Genomic DNA, 15,523 nt, shown 5'->3' on the forward strand with positions numbered 1-15,523 from the left:
GTGGATTTAAACATAAAAGGAGGCAGGAAGTCAAAGGAGGCTCAGTCCGCGCCGGTGGAATCGGGAGAGGCTTCTTGAAAGAGTAGGCTCAAGCTGCATGGTACACATTCCAGGAGGCTAGATAGACAGGAAGGGGGGAGCTGTGCCTAGTGACATGTGGGAGGGGGCTCCGACCTTCAAGGTATTGGGGGTAGGCAGAGGTGGAAGCCGGAGATGAGTCAGCAGCAGGGCCTCATGCTGGCACTGGAGCCCAGGCTGTCCAAACCAGCCTGACCCACACCCCTTCTGTGACTATACATGGGTTTGCTCGGAGTGGCTCACTGGCCCCTGGGTCTCGCAGCAGACGACTCGATAGGGCTGAGGCTGTCCCAGCCGTAAATCACCATGACTCCTGGCATTTTTCAAACAGGGATTATGGCCCCTGAAGTCAATTAGCAGATTAAAATAGCTCTTCTTTTTGCTCCTCCTAAATTGATTTGTGTGAGTGTGTTTAAAAAAAAAAAATCAAGAGCGTCAGAGGGGGAGGGACAGAGATGGGAGGAGTGGGTGGTGTGGACGAGAAGAGGGGTGAAGGCCTGGGTCCCTCAGGGGCCCCTAAGGGCCTCTGGCCTTACTCTAGCCAAGCGCTGGGATTCTAGGCCTGTGCCACTATGCCCAGCATTTCTGAATTGTTGGCTGTCCCTCTCTTAGCAGCTCTCTTCCCCCTTAAGAAAGTTGTTCCTTTTCTTGGTAGCTCTGAAGATGGGCCAGTCTTTCCTGGGATGATTATCCCCCAAAGATTATGTGACCTTTAGGAGCTTCCTCCAGGCTCACCCCGTCCTCTCCAGCTTCTGTGTGGGGTTTCCACACCTTACCTGTCCAGTCTTCAGAGCACAGGTGTCAAGTGCTTGGTATAGCACTGTGTGCCTAGAACGTATGCATGCATTGGGTATTGGAGCCAGCCCACAGACGGATGGCTGCATCCCTGAAGAAGTGGACAGTTCAGAGGCTGGGGACTGAACCTCCTTCACTGTGGTCCTGACGTAGGCCAGCTCCAGGCCACGTCCCCATGTGCCGGAGCTCAGTAGCTCACCCTCTTTTCCTGCGGGTGCCCTGGCCCAGACCTGGGATGGTATCTCCAAGAATAACAGCTTCCTGCCTCCAGGAAGATGGGCCTGCCAGCAACCAAATAAACACAAGTTTTATGGGGTGATTAATACAAGAACAGATAAACTCCTGTCCTAGTTTCTCGTGGCCTCCTTGCTTCTCTTAGAAATGTTACTGTGGTGTGGGACACAGACCTATAATCTCAGCATTTTGGAGGCTGAGGCAGGAAGATTGTGAGTTCAAGGCCAGCCTTTTGTGTCCCAAAGGGAAAAAAGTTGGAAAGAGCAGGCAGAAGACTGGTGAGCCCAGACTACGCTCACAGTCGATCTCCTGGACATCATGCTGTGCCTCCCATGGCCTGGGCTTTTTTCAGGGAAGGAAGAGTAATAGGAGACTTGAAAACCTAGCTCTTGACCTTGAAGAGGTTTACACACCAAGGGACTTGCCACATCACAGCTGTGAAGTGGCCCCAAATCTGATTGTGCCATTGAGTATGGCCCAAAACATCTAACTATAGGATGCCACTAGGAACAACCCAGGAGGACTTTGGTGGGAAAAGAAACTCAAGTCGATGAACAACAATTGAGCCATAAGTGGGTTACACTGGCACAGAGTGGGGGACAAGCTAACAGGGGAGCCCCTTCCTGGAAGGGGACAAGAAAGGCAGCAGTCTACCTGTGCTCATGAGGATTGTATACAGCCGAGCACATGGGGACGTGTGCTTTGAATTAAATGCCCCCCTTTGGCCCTTGTGCTGTCTACGTATTTACTAGGAGAAACTGTGGCTGACAGTAGAGGCGTGCCAGGCCCAAAGTGAGGTGGGAAGGGTCTGGAATTTGAACCCCCAGCCAATCTGAGCATGAGGTCAGTGTAAACAAACATGGTGCCACATAGTGGTAGTAGCAGAGCCCAGAGGGCTGGGTTCAGCCCCTCCCAGTCTCTCCTTGAAGCACACTTCTAGGCCTGGGTGGAAAGCCTCACCTGCCTGCCCCGGGGCTGTTATGCATGGAGACTCAGATGAGGTGGCCTTGGGCCAGATTCTAAGGGGCTGCCCATCCAGGGCAGTGGGCCAGCTTTGCAGCCCTGCACCGAGAGACTCCTCAGCCTCTTGTGATGAGGCCCAGGGGCTGAATCCTGCCCTGGGTGTGCTGTCCACAGCTGAGGGCTGCACTGCCATCTGGGTGGGCTCGTTGATGCTTCCCTGGCTAAACTGATGCTTTATACTCAGCCTTAGCTGCTGGTTCAAGAGGAGCCTGTGCTGGTCTTGGAATGGGGGAAACTATAGGGGATGCCATGCTGATGAAGGTCTTTCCCTCTTTGACAATTTTCCTGTCCTTTTCACTTAAAAAGAATAATCCAGTCAGGTGTTGTGGGGTACACACATGGGGAGCAAAGGCAGGGAGATGAGGTCACACTTAGATACCTATTGAGTCTGAGGCCAGCCTGGGCTACATGAGACCCTATCTCAAATCCAACACTCCCTCTACCCCCTAATTTTACTGTTCCTTCTGCAGAGACTCTCCTGGGCATTTACTCTTTCTTCTCACTTCACATCTTGCCAGTTGTGTAAAGCCCAGGCACCAATCCTCCCCTCCTCCATCTGGACTTTACTGCCTTGTGCAAACGAGATGGCACGTCCTCCCCTGAACACGTGGGGGCACATGTAGGCCTAAATGGTTAGCATGGTGCCATGTCCTGTACTGTGCGGTGGCGCACATCCTCTGTGGATGGGGAAAGGTGTTCTTGCACGTGTTTTCCTGAGATGGGGGGCCCAGGGGCCCAGGCTGCATTCCTGTCCAGCTTCTCAAGCTGTGAGTCCATCTGTGCTCCCTCTTGAGTCTGAATGTCCCCCTGCAGGTGATCACTGAGGACCTGTTGTGTCTGGAACAGAGGGTATGAGAGCTCTAGGCAGCAAGGGTGGTCCACTCATGTTGGGCAGTGGAGGCTACCAGAGCTCCAGCAGTGTTGGTCTGAGAAAGAGGTAACAGAGTCCCAGGGTATCTGATTCAGCAGCAAGGGCAGTTTTTTGTTTGTTTTGTTTTTTGCTTTTGTTTTTCAAGACAGGGTTTCTCTGTGTAGCCTTGGCTGTCCTGGACTCGCCTTGTAGACCAGGCTGGCCTCAAACTCACAGCGATCCACCTGCTTCTGCCTCCCGAGTGCCAGGATTAAAGGTGTGCGCCACCACACCTGGCACACGGGCAGCTCTTACTGTCTGTGTTCTTCACAGGTTCTCAAGGGCTTCATCTAGGCTCTCCTGTCCCAGAGCAGATTAGCCTGGGCAGCATGCGACCATGTCCACGGGATCACCAAACTGGACTGGACTGTCCTACAGAAAAGGCAATGCCACACTTCCACCTAACGTCTCATTGGCTCCGGATGGAGTTCTAGGGGGCCTTGGTTAGGCATGTGGGGATGAAAAGGTCATAGTGGGACCCAAGGGAAGGGAGGAGCTGGGTACTCTAGAACTGGGGACCAGGCCCTCATTTCACAAGCTGCTTGTGAGCTGTAGGCAATTCCCAGCATCTCTTGCCTTGGCCTCTGGATTAGTTGGGCATACTATACATGCCCTACTTAGCTTGCAGGTATCTGCAGAGTCTCTCAGAGACAAGAAAGTGTGCATAATGTAAGGAGTAGTCTTATCCTTAGGTTAAGAAAGAAGACCCAATTTGCCATATTTGCCATCACCAAATAGAAAACTCCATGCCAGTCTTGTAGCATGAAGGAAAACCTTGCAATCTGGGTTTCCTGGGATACGACCTGTGCTTCTTTGGCAGAGTTCCTTGGAGCCCTGGGGCTCCCCAGGACATCTCTGAGGTAGCGAGGTGCAGAGGCATGGTGAGGATTAGGGTCATGATGCTCACCTGTCAGACTTCAAGTGTCTGGTGGCAGTGGGACAAAGATATCCCTACCTTACAAAACGAACACTTGAGGTGTGGTGGTTAACACCAGTCACCCTAGCATCAGAAGGCTGAGCTAGAAGGATCACTGTGAGTTCCAGGCCAGCCTGGGATACAAAACCCTGCCTCAAAAAACTTAAGAACAGAGCACACTGTGGTGGCACACGCCTTTAATCCCAGCACTCGAGGCAGGCGGATCTCTGGGAGTTCCAGGCCAGCCTGGTCTACAAAGAGAGTCCAGGACAGCTAGAGCTCTGTGTAACAGAGAAACCCTGTCTCGAATAACCAAAACAAAACCCCCAAAAACAAAAAACAAAACTAAGTATACAAAACCGAAGTCAATAAACTAACAAACACACAAACGAAACAACAAAAGTCCGAGAACCACTACATCAAATGACTTTGGGAGCCTCTGGCTCCACCAAGGAGTCTATCTTTGAGTAATTCTGGAACAGTCTACACTTCCCTCAGTGGCCTCAGAAATCTGAGCTGCCCATAGCTGAGTTCAAAGGGAGAGGGTGGAGGAGGGCAGTGTGGTTTTCAGAGCACTGCCCAGAGGGTTGAGAAACCCTTGGTGTCCATCTGGGCTGTGTACCGCCTCCATGGCTCCTTCCCCAGCCTGGGGCAGAGGCAAAGCAACAGGGCGGTGTTTATGGAGACAGTCAATGTGCTGGCAGCACCTTCCAAACAGGGGCTGGCTGCTGCGGCCTCGTGGTTAAAGATTACCCAGTACTGCGGATGTGAGACTACAAACAAACACGAGTCTGGGCTGGTGGTGGCCCAGCTTCAAAAGAGGCACCTATGGCAGTGCCAAGACCCTGCCTTGGTCACCCTGTGCGGCTGGGTGGCCTCTGAGTGAGAGCTGGCCCTTAGCCCTCATTACCAGCCAGTCTTACCCATGGCCTGGCTCAGCAGGCCAGGAATATTATATAGCCTATGTGCCCTTCACAGGCTGTCTGTCCTGCAGCTGAGGGAAGGCCTTCCCTGACCCTCTCCAAAACGGAGGGTGAGTTGGAGAGCTTTATTCTCAGGGCGACATTTGTCCCAAAGAAGAAGACTCAAAGGGGGCCTCTGAGGCATGGTCTACCACCCAAGAATCCAAACCAGGAAAGCTTTTCTTTCTCAAGATGGGCTTTCAGGTAGCCCAGGCTGACTTCAGATTCATTATGTAGCTTAGGATGGATGGCGTTCAACTTCTGCCTCCCCAACCCCCCTCCACTTCTGGAGTTCTGGGTTTACTGGTATATACCACTGTGCCTGGCTTGTTAGGTGTTGACTATCATCAAATCCGGTTGCTTGTATGCACTCTCGCCCGCCCTCCCTCCCTCCCTCCCGCCCTCCCTCCCGCCCTCCCTCCCTCTCTCTCTCTCTCTCTGTTTTTCGAGACAAGGTTTCTCCATGTAGCCTTGGCTGTCCTGGACTCGCTTTGTAGACCAGGCTGGCCTCGAACTCACATCGATCCACCTGCCTCTGCCTCTGCCTTGCAAGTGCTGGGATTAAAGGCGTGGGCCACCACGCCCGGCTTATTTGTGCATTCTAAGGCAAGCACCCTACGGACTGAGCCATGCACCCCACCTAAGGAAAGTTTTGTTTTGTTTTTGTTTTTGTTTTTGACAGAGTTATACAGAGATAGGGGCTAGGAAGCTTTTTGAGGTATTGACCTTCCTGTCCCCAGGGGCGTTCTAGGCAAGGATGAGTGAGAAGCTGGCAGGGGCAAAAGAGTGGCCCTCACCTACCTCCTCACTTTCTTCTTGTAACTGAGTCTAATTTGGGTTCTTCCTGTCTCCAGGCCTAAACTAGCTAGCTGTCTGCTGATTGCCAGGACCCAGGTCCTGGCTTGTCTCCTGCCTGTGGGTCAGTACATGAGAACAGTAACAGCCTTGCCCTGGCAGGGCCTGGTTACTTCTGCTCTGGACCAGAACCATTGCCAGGCACCAGAATTGGCAGGCACCAGAGGGACACAAAGCACAGTGGCTGAGCAGCTCCTGGTACCTCCTCTGCCTCCACCACTAACTCCTCCTGAGCGGGCAGCATATTTCCAGGACTGGTTACATAACTTGTTGCTTCCAAATGTGGGGCCAACCCATGGCCTGTGGTTCCAGATTACCTGTGTGCTGGGAGAATGCCAAGGCGTTCTCCTGGATGTGGCGGCTGGACACAATGGTTACGCATCTCCATGTCAGCTCACTCAGAGGCTCTTTGCGTCTGCCATGCGGTGGGTGCTCTCTGTGGCTCAAGTTGCAGCTATTTCAGGGCCTCGCACAGCTGACCTGCTGCTAGGACAATTATTTGGAGCCTGCTGGCTGCCCGCAGCTGCTCCTGCTGAGTGCTGGAGAGGAAGGGGAGAAGCCGTCCTTAGGCTGGGTCTAGGGCTTCAGCTGCCCCTGGGCTTCAGCTCCCAGCTCAGCAACATTTCTCAAAATAGGCTTCCTAGTCAGCCTTCCTCCTTCCATCCACTCTCTCCTTCCTACTTCTTTAATCTCTGCACTTTAGCTGCTTGCTTCTCCTGGATTTTTAGTCAATAATCTAATTCAGAGAGTATTTCCTGGGTGCCCACTGTGACTTGTGTGTCTACAGGCAGCTTGAGCAATCTGTCTGTGTGGGCTCGAGGGGCTGGAGGTTGAACCCAGAGCCTCGTGTGTGCTAGGCACTTTACCACTGGCCACGCCCCCAAATGCTAATATCCAAAGTTATCTGGGCAACTGGGGCTCTGCCTGCCCTGGCTTGCCCAGAGCTTGTCAAGGCAGGCATCTGCCTCCGGTCCCTAGGTACCCCATCACGTGATTCAGGAAAGTTGCTTACATAAAGGCCCCCAGCTAAGTGCCAGGTTGAACAGTTAACACTTGGTCTGGAGTGCCGTAGAGCCCATGGTGACGTGAAAGCAGTGGCTCGTATTGACATATGGTCAAGTGTGCCAGGTACTTTAGCAGGTGCCCAGTGGGCCTTATTTCATCAATATCTCTGCAGCATCCTTCCAAGGTGAGCCCTAAAATACAGGCTTTATATAAACCAGATACATCTCTCACAGCTGAAGAAGAAAGGCCCAGGAGGTTAAGCCGCGTGTCCAAGGTCATGTAGCTCATAAGGAAATGGCAAAGTCAAGATTTGAACCCAGGCTGATGGCTTCAAATTCACTCCACTCCGCTGTGTTCTTGTCAGCATATTGCTTACCCGTTATATGGATTTGGTTACAAAAGCCAACCGACCGATGCCCAAAGTACCCTTGAGTTGACTGGGTTATCTGAAGTAGAATGTGGTGGTCACTGCGCCTTGAGCTTCTCAGAGCACATCTAGAGGAGGGGTGGGGAAGGTGTGTCTGCAAGCTTCAGTATGGAGGGAGCGGCGTCTTCCACATGGGCTCAGAGTTCCAGAGGTGTGGCGTGTTCAGTTTGAGAGAGACCCAACCCCTCAGAGGTCGATGTCCTTCCTTGCTTACTAAGCTACTTCTGAAAGTCATGCCCGCAGATTTGGCTTGTGCGACTGTGAACCAGTCCCCCAGCTCGCCTAGCTCCAGGACTCTGAACATACTGTCCCAAGAGTACAGGGTAGCCTAGATAGGCCACGAGATCTTTCCCACAGCCATGGGTGCTCATCTCTGAACAACTGAGTCCTCCCCCCCCCCTCCCAAACCCCTAGAGTCCCCAGGGCCCAGTACTGGAATTCCCAAAGGGCCAGGGAACAGAAACTGGTTCTCCAGGGTCTATCTGCCCCCACCCCTGTTGTCTCCCTCCATTGGCCTTCCTGTCCACACAATTCCCCTCCCCTCTGCCTCTGCACCGTCCCCAGCCTCCAAGCCATGGCCATCGTTGTCAGAGTCAATTCCCTGGAATAATTGAGTTTTCCAGTCGGCTCCCTCCTCCTCGCCAATGCATTGCTGGGAAACCCCAACCAGTCAGGCCTCAGGAGGCTTTTGGAGCAGCCTGAGACTCAAACAAGGGGCAGCACCTAACCTTCCCAAATCTAGATAACACTGCTTCTGTCAGGGGTAAGGAGGGGGACAGAACACCCCTTCAGGGGTAGCCGATTGTGGCCTCTGCTCTTCCTGCTGGCCTGGTTTCCTAGGCTTTGCTGGAAAACATGGACACCCTAGCCACTTAGGCTCAGGGAGGGTCCTGGGAAGGCATAGGGCATGGTGTGGTTTACGGTGGTGCCAGTCCGATTTGGGGACACCAACTCTGCAGAAGGGGTTCATCAGAAATGAGCGTGGCATTGGGGGATGGGCAGACCTTGCTCCGATATCGAATCTACTTGCTTGGTGACTGTCACCTAAGACTCCTGAGCTGCATCCATAGTGGGACGCCACCCACGGGCTGCTTCAGGGATAACACGAAGGAGTCATGCACATGTCATTACTGTCTGTAAGTTACAGTAGAGCAGGACATAGCATACCCATTAAAAGAAAAACGGCTGGAAACAGCTGTTGGCATGAAGAGGTGTTCAGGACACAGTAAGTAAAAACAAAAACAAAACAACAGCAAACACAAACAGTGGTTATACAAAAGGAAATGTGTGCAGCCGGAATTTGAGCCTGAAGTTCATGTCCATAGAAGAGCTTAATGTACTTCATGTATGCCCAGACATTATCCACAGAGTTTAGTGACAGTGTTCTCAGGAGATGGGTCAAAGTCACCACATTTTCAAAATAGTGTTTACCCATGAAAGGTTAAACATCATTGGTGTTTATATAGTAGAACCCAAATCTTTGCATTGACTGAAACCAAAAAATACATTTAAAAGAGTCTGTCATGCCACAGCCCAAATATGGGGAATGCTTTTTCTCTGGGTGGTGGGCAAACAGAGCTGTGTTTTCCTTTCTGCTGGAATGTATCTTCTTCAAAACTCAGTTTGTATCCCTTGTCTGGATTAGTGAGGTAGCCGTCAAGCTCACCGGAGCTGCTCTCAAAGGCTCTGTTTCTTGGATTTACTTAACTTCCTTCTTCCTTGATGTCTTTATGTGGCAATGTAACCGCCAAACGTAAGTATTGGCTTTCGATGCCAGAGTTTATGCAGAGACTGGTCTCCTAGAGTGTTACAGTGTCAATGGTGCCTGTGACAAATGCATATTTTTTGTCTGAATGCCACCCTGAGTTTGTTGTCGTGTGTGTGTGTGTGTGTGTGTGTGTGTTTTCAAGACAGGATTTCTCTGTGTAGTCCTGGCTGCCTGGCTGCCCTGGAACTCCCTTTGTAAACCAGGCTGCCTTTGAACTCAGAGACCCACCTGCCTTTGGGATTAAAGGCAGGTGTCACATCAGCAAGTTTGCTGTCTTTTTAAAGGTGGGATGTAGTGATGTATTGATAATCTCACCGCTAGGGATGCTGAGGCAGAGGGAATCCCCTGGAGCTCTCTAGCTAGCCAGCCCAGTACTTGGCCAGTTCCAAACAAAACAAAACCAAACCAAAAGTGGATGGTGCTTGAGAAACACTAAGGTTGATCTCTGACCTCATGCATGTGTACATGTGTGCACTCACATACCTGTGTGCATATACACACGGGAGCTACTCCTTTCTAGTTAAGCATAAAGTAGGAAAGTCCTAGGAGTTAGAGTTTAAGAAACCTTTTTCTTCTGTGGAGGGACTGCTAACAATAAAATTCTTTTTAAGACTGTAAGTCTTAGTGGGGCACTGTGGCACACTCTTGAGTTCGAGGCTACCCTGGGACAAAAGACTCTTTTCTCAGAAAAATAAAGCAACCCTCCTAATATGTTTTATGAATCAATACGCTAAAAGTTCTGCGGGGTTACTGGAAACAGTAAGGAGAAACCACTTGCCAGCCAGGAAGCACGTAGAAACAATTAGATGCCCTTCAAATTCCTGTCTTCCAGCCGCATGCCTTTGTTTAAAGGGTAGATCCCTGCGCCGTAGCATCTTTAGTGTCAGTAGCACACGCTACGCGACCTCTGTGGACGGTGACGGTCGCCTGTCTCTCGCTCTCCCCGCCGCAGACAGCGAGCTGGTGCTGCCCGACTGCCTGCGGCCGCGCTCCTTCACCGCGCTGCGGCGGCCGTCGCTGCGGTGCGAGGCGGACGAGGCGCGTCTGTCCGTGAGCCTGTGCGACCTCAACGTGCCCGGAGCCGACGGCGACGATGGCGCACCGCCCGCTGGCTGCCCGATCCCGCAGAACTCGCTCAACTCGCAGCACAGCCGCGCGCTGCCGCCGCAGCTCGACGGCGACCTGCGTTTCCACGCGCTGCGCGCCCGGCGCGCACGTCCGCATCCTGGACGAGCAGACCGTGGCGCGCTTGGAGCATGGGCGCGACGAGCGCGCGCTCGTCTTCACCAGCCGGCCGGTACGCGTGGCAGAGACCATCTTCATCAAGGTTACGCGCTCGGGCGGGGCGCGCGCGGGCGCGCTGTCCTTCGGGGTCACCACGTGTGACCCTGGCACGCTGCGGCCGGCCGACCTGCCCTTCAGTCCGGAGGCTTTAGTGGACCGCAAGGAGTTCTGGGCGGTGTGCCGTGTACCTGGGCCTCTGCACAGCGGCGACATCCTGGGCCTGGTGGTCAATGCGGACGGAGAGCTGCACCTAAGTCACAACGGCGCACCGGCCGGCATGCAGCTGTGCGTGGACGCCTCGCAGCCCCTCTGGATGCTCTTCAGCCTGCACGGCGCCGTCACGCAGGTCCGCATCCTCGGTGAGTGCCGGGTGTCATTCCCCCAGTTCATGGTGGTCTTGCTAGGCAGTCACCGTAGGTGAATTCTGGGCAGGGAGGAAGCATGTAGTCCAGCGATAGCTGGGGAAGAGACCCGATCAACTCACATCGCAACAGACACACAAACTGGCCTGAGCCATACACCTCAGAGGTTGTGTGAAAATGGGGCCAAGGGAGTTTCCACCAGCAGCAAACTCTCTGAGACTTGGTTTCCTCGCAGCTGTTTCGGTCTTAGTGCAAATCAGGCTGGCTGATTGTGGTGGTGCTCACCTGGAATCCCAGCGTTTACAAAACAGAGGCAGGAGGATCACTGCAGGTTCTAGGCTCAGCCAGGGCTTCATAGCAAGCTCTGCCTCAAAAGCAGAAAGACAGCAACAACCAAAACAAAACTCCCAAACATGACATTGGTGTCTTCTTGGGCAATACCTGCATCTGAGTAGGGGAATCCCTGGGCAGGAGACTGCAGTGTTCCAGACCTTTCTTCTGGGAAAAAGGCAGTTTAAAAGGATTGGAGGGTGTGGACTTGTGTTAAGCCATGATCCCTGGATTGCTCTGTACCATCAGTCTCCCTAGCACCTGATGGGAAGGAAAATGCTTGGTATGAGGGAGCCGTCCATCAGAGTGAGGGAGGGATGGCAGGAAATGTGAGGGCTGGTCACACAGTATCTGTCTGCTGTCCAGAGACAGGTGCATGGGAAGCCAGCCCTTCCGGTGGGTTTACCTTGCTGCGCTGGCCTTCTCTCACTAAGCTCACTCGAGAATGTAAATCTTTGAATCCTGGCACCAGAGATACTAATTCTGCAGCTGGGAGATAGATTCTGAATGTCCGATTTTGTCCTGGTTGCTTTTTGTTTTTGTTTGTTTGTTTTTTTTTTTTGAGCTGTGACTTTGTCTACATAGCCTGGCTGTCCTGGAACTCACTATGTAGACCAGGCTGGCCTTGAACTGACGAGCTCCAACTCTGCCACCTGAGTGTTGGGATTCAAGTGGTTGCACCACCATGCCCAGCTGATTTATATTTTTTATTTACAGTTAAGTATCTGTAGTTAAGGTTGGAGAGCCCTGGGCCTTTCAGCCTCATGGCTCAACCCAGGAGGCTCGGTAGTGTCGGCAGTGTAAGCAGATGAGCAGGCCTCAGCTGCTTTCTGAGCTCAGCCTTCTGTGAGGAGCTCTATAGCACAGTCCTTGTGTTTGTGTCTGTGGTGCTGTTGAGACTGGAAGTGTGGAGAGCTTGTGAAATGAGATAAAAAAACAAAAACAAAAAACAGTGCAGACTTCCAGTTTGTGGAGACCAGATGAGGGGATGGTAAGAAAAAAATGGAAAAGCTACGGAGAAGAAAGGAAGCTGGAACACCAAGAAAGATAATTCAGGAAGGAAGGAGATGAAATTAGGTTAGATGACACGAAATCAAACAGGAAGGAAGGTGAATCAGTCTAGGGTAAGAATTCTGGGTGGAATAAAATGAAATTGGATGGGGAGGCACACACATGCACACACACATATATACGCACGCGCACGCACACACACACACACACACACACACACACACACTGAGCTGAGGAGAGAGGTAACTGGCTCTGCTCACTGCTTCTCAGAGAAAGGAAATTGCAGGCACAATGTACTCTGGCTCTTGCATCAGCACCACCTAAGAATAGCCAAGTGGCTTTCCAGTAAGGCTTCTGCCACCCAGAGTGGTTTATGAGACTGGAGCAAAGGGGACTTAAAACAAAACACAACACAAGACTCTTCCTGTCCCAAGTGGTAAGTGGGCCAAGGTGGATGTCAGGAAATGCCACCCAGAACCCAGTGTCTATTAATAGCTCTGGAGCTGCTTGGAGAATTGGGCATGTCTCTCAGGCAGCAAAGTGGTGCTGGGGGACCTGACAGTCTCTAAAGGAAAGACTCCTCAGCTGCAGTGGCACACGAAGCTTCATTGTCCCCGTTACATTGTGGAAGTCCCCCATAAGCTGGTCCATGAGGGATATTTCCTTTATCCACACATACAAAACCCACGGCTCCCTTGGTGTTCACGGGTAGAACAAAACTACTTTCAGTAAAGACAACTGGATCAGGGTTGCAGAAAACCACTAGGCAGTGCACAGGCTAAGAAAAGTAAATAGGCTCGCATTTCCAAGAGCTCAGGGTCTGCTAGAGAAACACAGATGGACTCTCAGGGCAAGAAGACACAGGACTTCAGGGTGTGTGGCTGAGTATGGCTAGTCAGTGACCATGACTAGTGGTGGAGTTTTGGGGGAGCCATGGTTACCCCGAGACTGAGGTTTGAGGACAACCTCAGGAGGGTTCCTGAGCAGTCATCTCTTTGAGGGCCAAGGCTCTGTCCTAGTCTTGTACGTGTACAACATGAACTTCTGGGAAGGCCTTGAAGAAGGAAGGCAGGGCAGAGGGAGGGAGAGAAGGGAGATGTGACAGGAACAAAATGTAGGGACCAGGGTGCCAGTGTAGAGAAGGTGGGTAGCTTCTAGGCACTGTGGTAGAGAGGGCAGGACTGACAGGAGGCCGCGGTAAGAGGCAGGGACTTACTTCGCTGAAAGTACCCAGGAGGTGGAAGGGGGCTACCAAAGTGGTAGGAGTTGGTTTGGAGGTTGTGGGTGATACAGAACGCAGTGCTACCTCCAGGTCTGTAGGTGAGGACAGAGCAAGGGTCGGGGCTGAGCCAGCCTATGGGGTCCTCCCTGAGCCTGGGGCTGTCCTATAGGCAGGCGTGGGAGCCCTCTCAGGGGGCAGGGACCGAAGCATTCTCCATTAGGCTAATGGCAGTGTGGCCCATCCCCCTTTCTCAGGCTCCACCATCATGGCTGACCGGTGTGGCCCGTCTCTCCCCTGCTCACCTGCCTCCACTCCGACCTCACCCACTGCCCTGGGGAGCCGCCTTTCTGACCCCCTGCTCAGCACCTGCAGTTCTGGGCCTCTGGCTGGCTCTGCTGGCGGTGAGTACCAAAGCGCTGTGGTTGGGTCAATGCTTCCCCTCACATACTCTGCAGAGAAGGACAGCGTAGCCTTTGTTAGGGCCGGGGCTGACAGCTCTCGCCAGGGGTTCTTTACTCTTTAAAAAGGTGGTTTTTAATTATTTTTGAATTTTGAGTGTGTGTGTACATGCATGAATGTGTGGAGTGCCTGTTGATGCTAGAGGGTATATTGGATCCTTCAGCTGTGAGCTAACTGAGGGGGGTGTAGTAAACTGAACTTGGGTCCTCCCTGGAAGAGCAGCAAGCCCCTTAAATGTTGACAAATCTCTCCAAATGTTGAAGTTGTGGCTTTTTAAAAAGATTTATTTTAAAGTGTGTGTGTGTGTGTGTGTGTGTGTGTGTGTGTGTTGGGGTTTGTGGCTATGTGAGCTCTAAGTACCAATGGAGCCCAGAAAGAGGGCGTCTGATCCCTGGCTGTCCTGGAACTCACTCTGTAGATGAGGCTGGCCTCAAACTCACAGAGCTCTGCCTGACTCTGCCTCCCACGTGATGGGATTAAAGGTGTGCTCCAGGGGACTTCTTAAAGTACCCATAGGGGATGTCAAAGGCTAGTGCAAGATGGTTCCTCCTTAAAAGACTTGGGAAGTCCTTTTTCCCTTTTTCCTCCTTTTCCCTTACTGCCACTCTGGCCCCGGTCCGGGGCTGTGTTGCCAGAGCCTGGTTGCCCGAGGTCAGCTTCTTCCTTGGGCAGGAAGGTGAGTTGTCAGTGTCAACAGGTGGCTTTCCATAAGTGGAAGAAGAGTGAGCTTTTCTCCTCTGCTGGGCTGGGTCACATCTCATTTTGATTAGTGCTTTTGCTCCCAGGGACAGCCCCCAACTCACCAGTGAGCCTGCCTGAGTCACCAGTGACCCCAGGTATGGGCCAGTGGAGCGATGAGTGCACCATTTGCTATGAGCACGCAGTGGACACAGTCATCTACACGTGTGGCCACATGTGCCTCTGCTACTCCTGTGGCCTGCGCCTCAAGAAGGCCCTGCACGCCTGCTGCCCCATCTGCCGTCGCCCCATCAAGGACATTATCAAGACCTACCGCAGCTCCTAGCCCACCACAGAGCCCCACCTGCACGCCCACGTGTGCAGACTTCAGCCCAACACCAGCTGAGAGCGAAGCCAACAGGGTCCCTCCCTTCTACACGTTGCAGACTTTTCCCCCCTTTTCCATTAAACATGGGAAACCAAGGTCCCTGAAGGTTTGGGCTGAGAGGGTCTGAGGTAGGGAGGTAGGGCACAGGTAGTACAGAATGAATGGAGCAGAGGCGAGGCGGCTACCCCACACCCTCCCTCCTCTTTATCCAGATTTCTGTAAGCTGAGGGGCTGAAGTAGTCTCAGCTTGTTGCCATGCCTCATGATCTGGGCAGATTGCTAGGCTCCGTAGCCTGTGTGGCACCTTGGAGGGAGTTCGTGAACAGGTAGCTAGCTTCCCCTGGGCAGCTGGGGAGGAGGCCATTGGACTCCTCCCACCCTAAGCAGCTGCAAACTGCATGCCGTGTCTCTTTCTCCTTACCCAGCGCGGGTAAACAGACAGGCTGCAGATTCCAGGGCCTAGGTTCCAGCACCTCTCCTTGCCATAACTTGCGCCAATCATCTCACTGGTGCCGTTGTCTGGGGTGCCCTTCGGTATAGGCTGAGGTAGGCCTTTCTGTTGTCAGGGTCTCAGAAGAGCAGGTCCACAGCCACACACTTTCGGCTTCATCTCGGTGTCAGATTAGGCCTGGGCTGATCCTGCCATCATATGCCCAGGAGGAACAGGGACCCTCAGTGGGGTGGAGGTGGGAGGTTCCCTGGCCTATGGACAGCTCTTATCCTTATTTTAATTTATTTATTTATTTGGTTTATGAATTTTGTTTATGGGTTAACTCTAACCTGGGGGCTCCTAAAATAATACTCTTGGGGGGTTGC

General features: G+C 52.6%; 1 protein-coding gene across 1 annotated transcript in view; it reads left to right on the forward strand.

Moving 5' to 3' along the window:
- The window catches only part of Neurl1 (neuralized E3 ubiquitin protein ligase 1), a 76,410-nt gene extending 61,242 nt beyond the window's left edge, over positions 1 to 15,168 (forward strand). Inside the window, 4 exon segments of the mRNA XM_051146739.1 lie at positions 9,926 to 10,179; positions 10,181 to 10,616; positions 13,437 to 13,583; positions 14,427 to 15,168. Of these exon segments, the coding sequence (XP_051002696.1) occupies positions 9,926 to 10,179; positions 10,181 to 10,616; positions 13,437 to 13,583; positions 14,427 to 14,665 (1,076 nt within the window). The 3' untranslated portion in view covers positions 14,666 to 15,168.
- The last annotated feature ends 355 nt before the right edge of the window (positions 15,169 to 15,523 follow it).

Source organism: Acomys russatus, chromosome 5 (assembly GCF_903995435.1).
Source record: "Acomys russatus chromosome 5, mAcoRus1.1, whole genome shotgun sequence".
NCBI classification, from domain to species: Eukaryota; Metazoa; Chordata; class Mammalia; order Rodentia; family Muridae; genus Acomys; species Acomys russatus.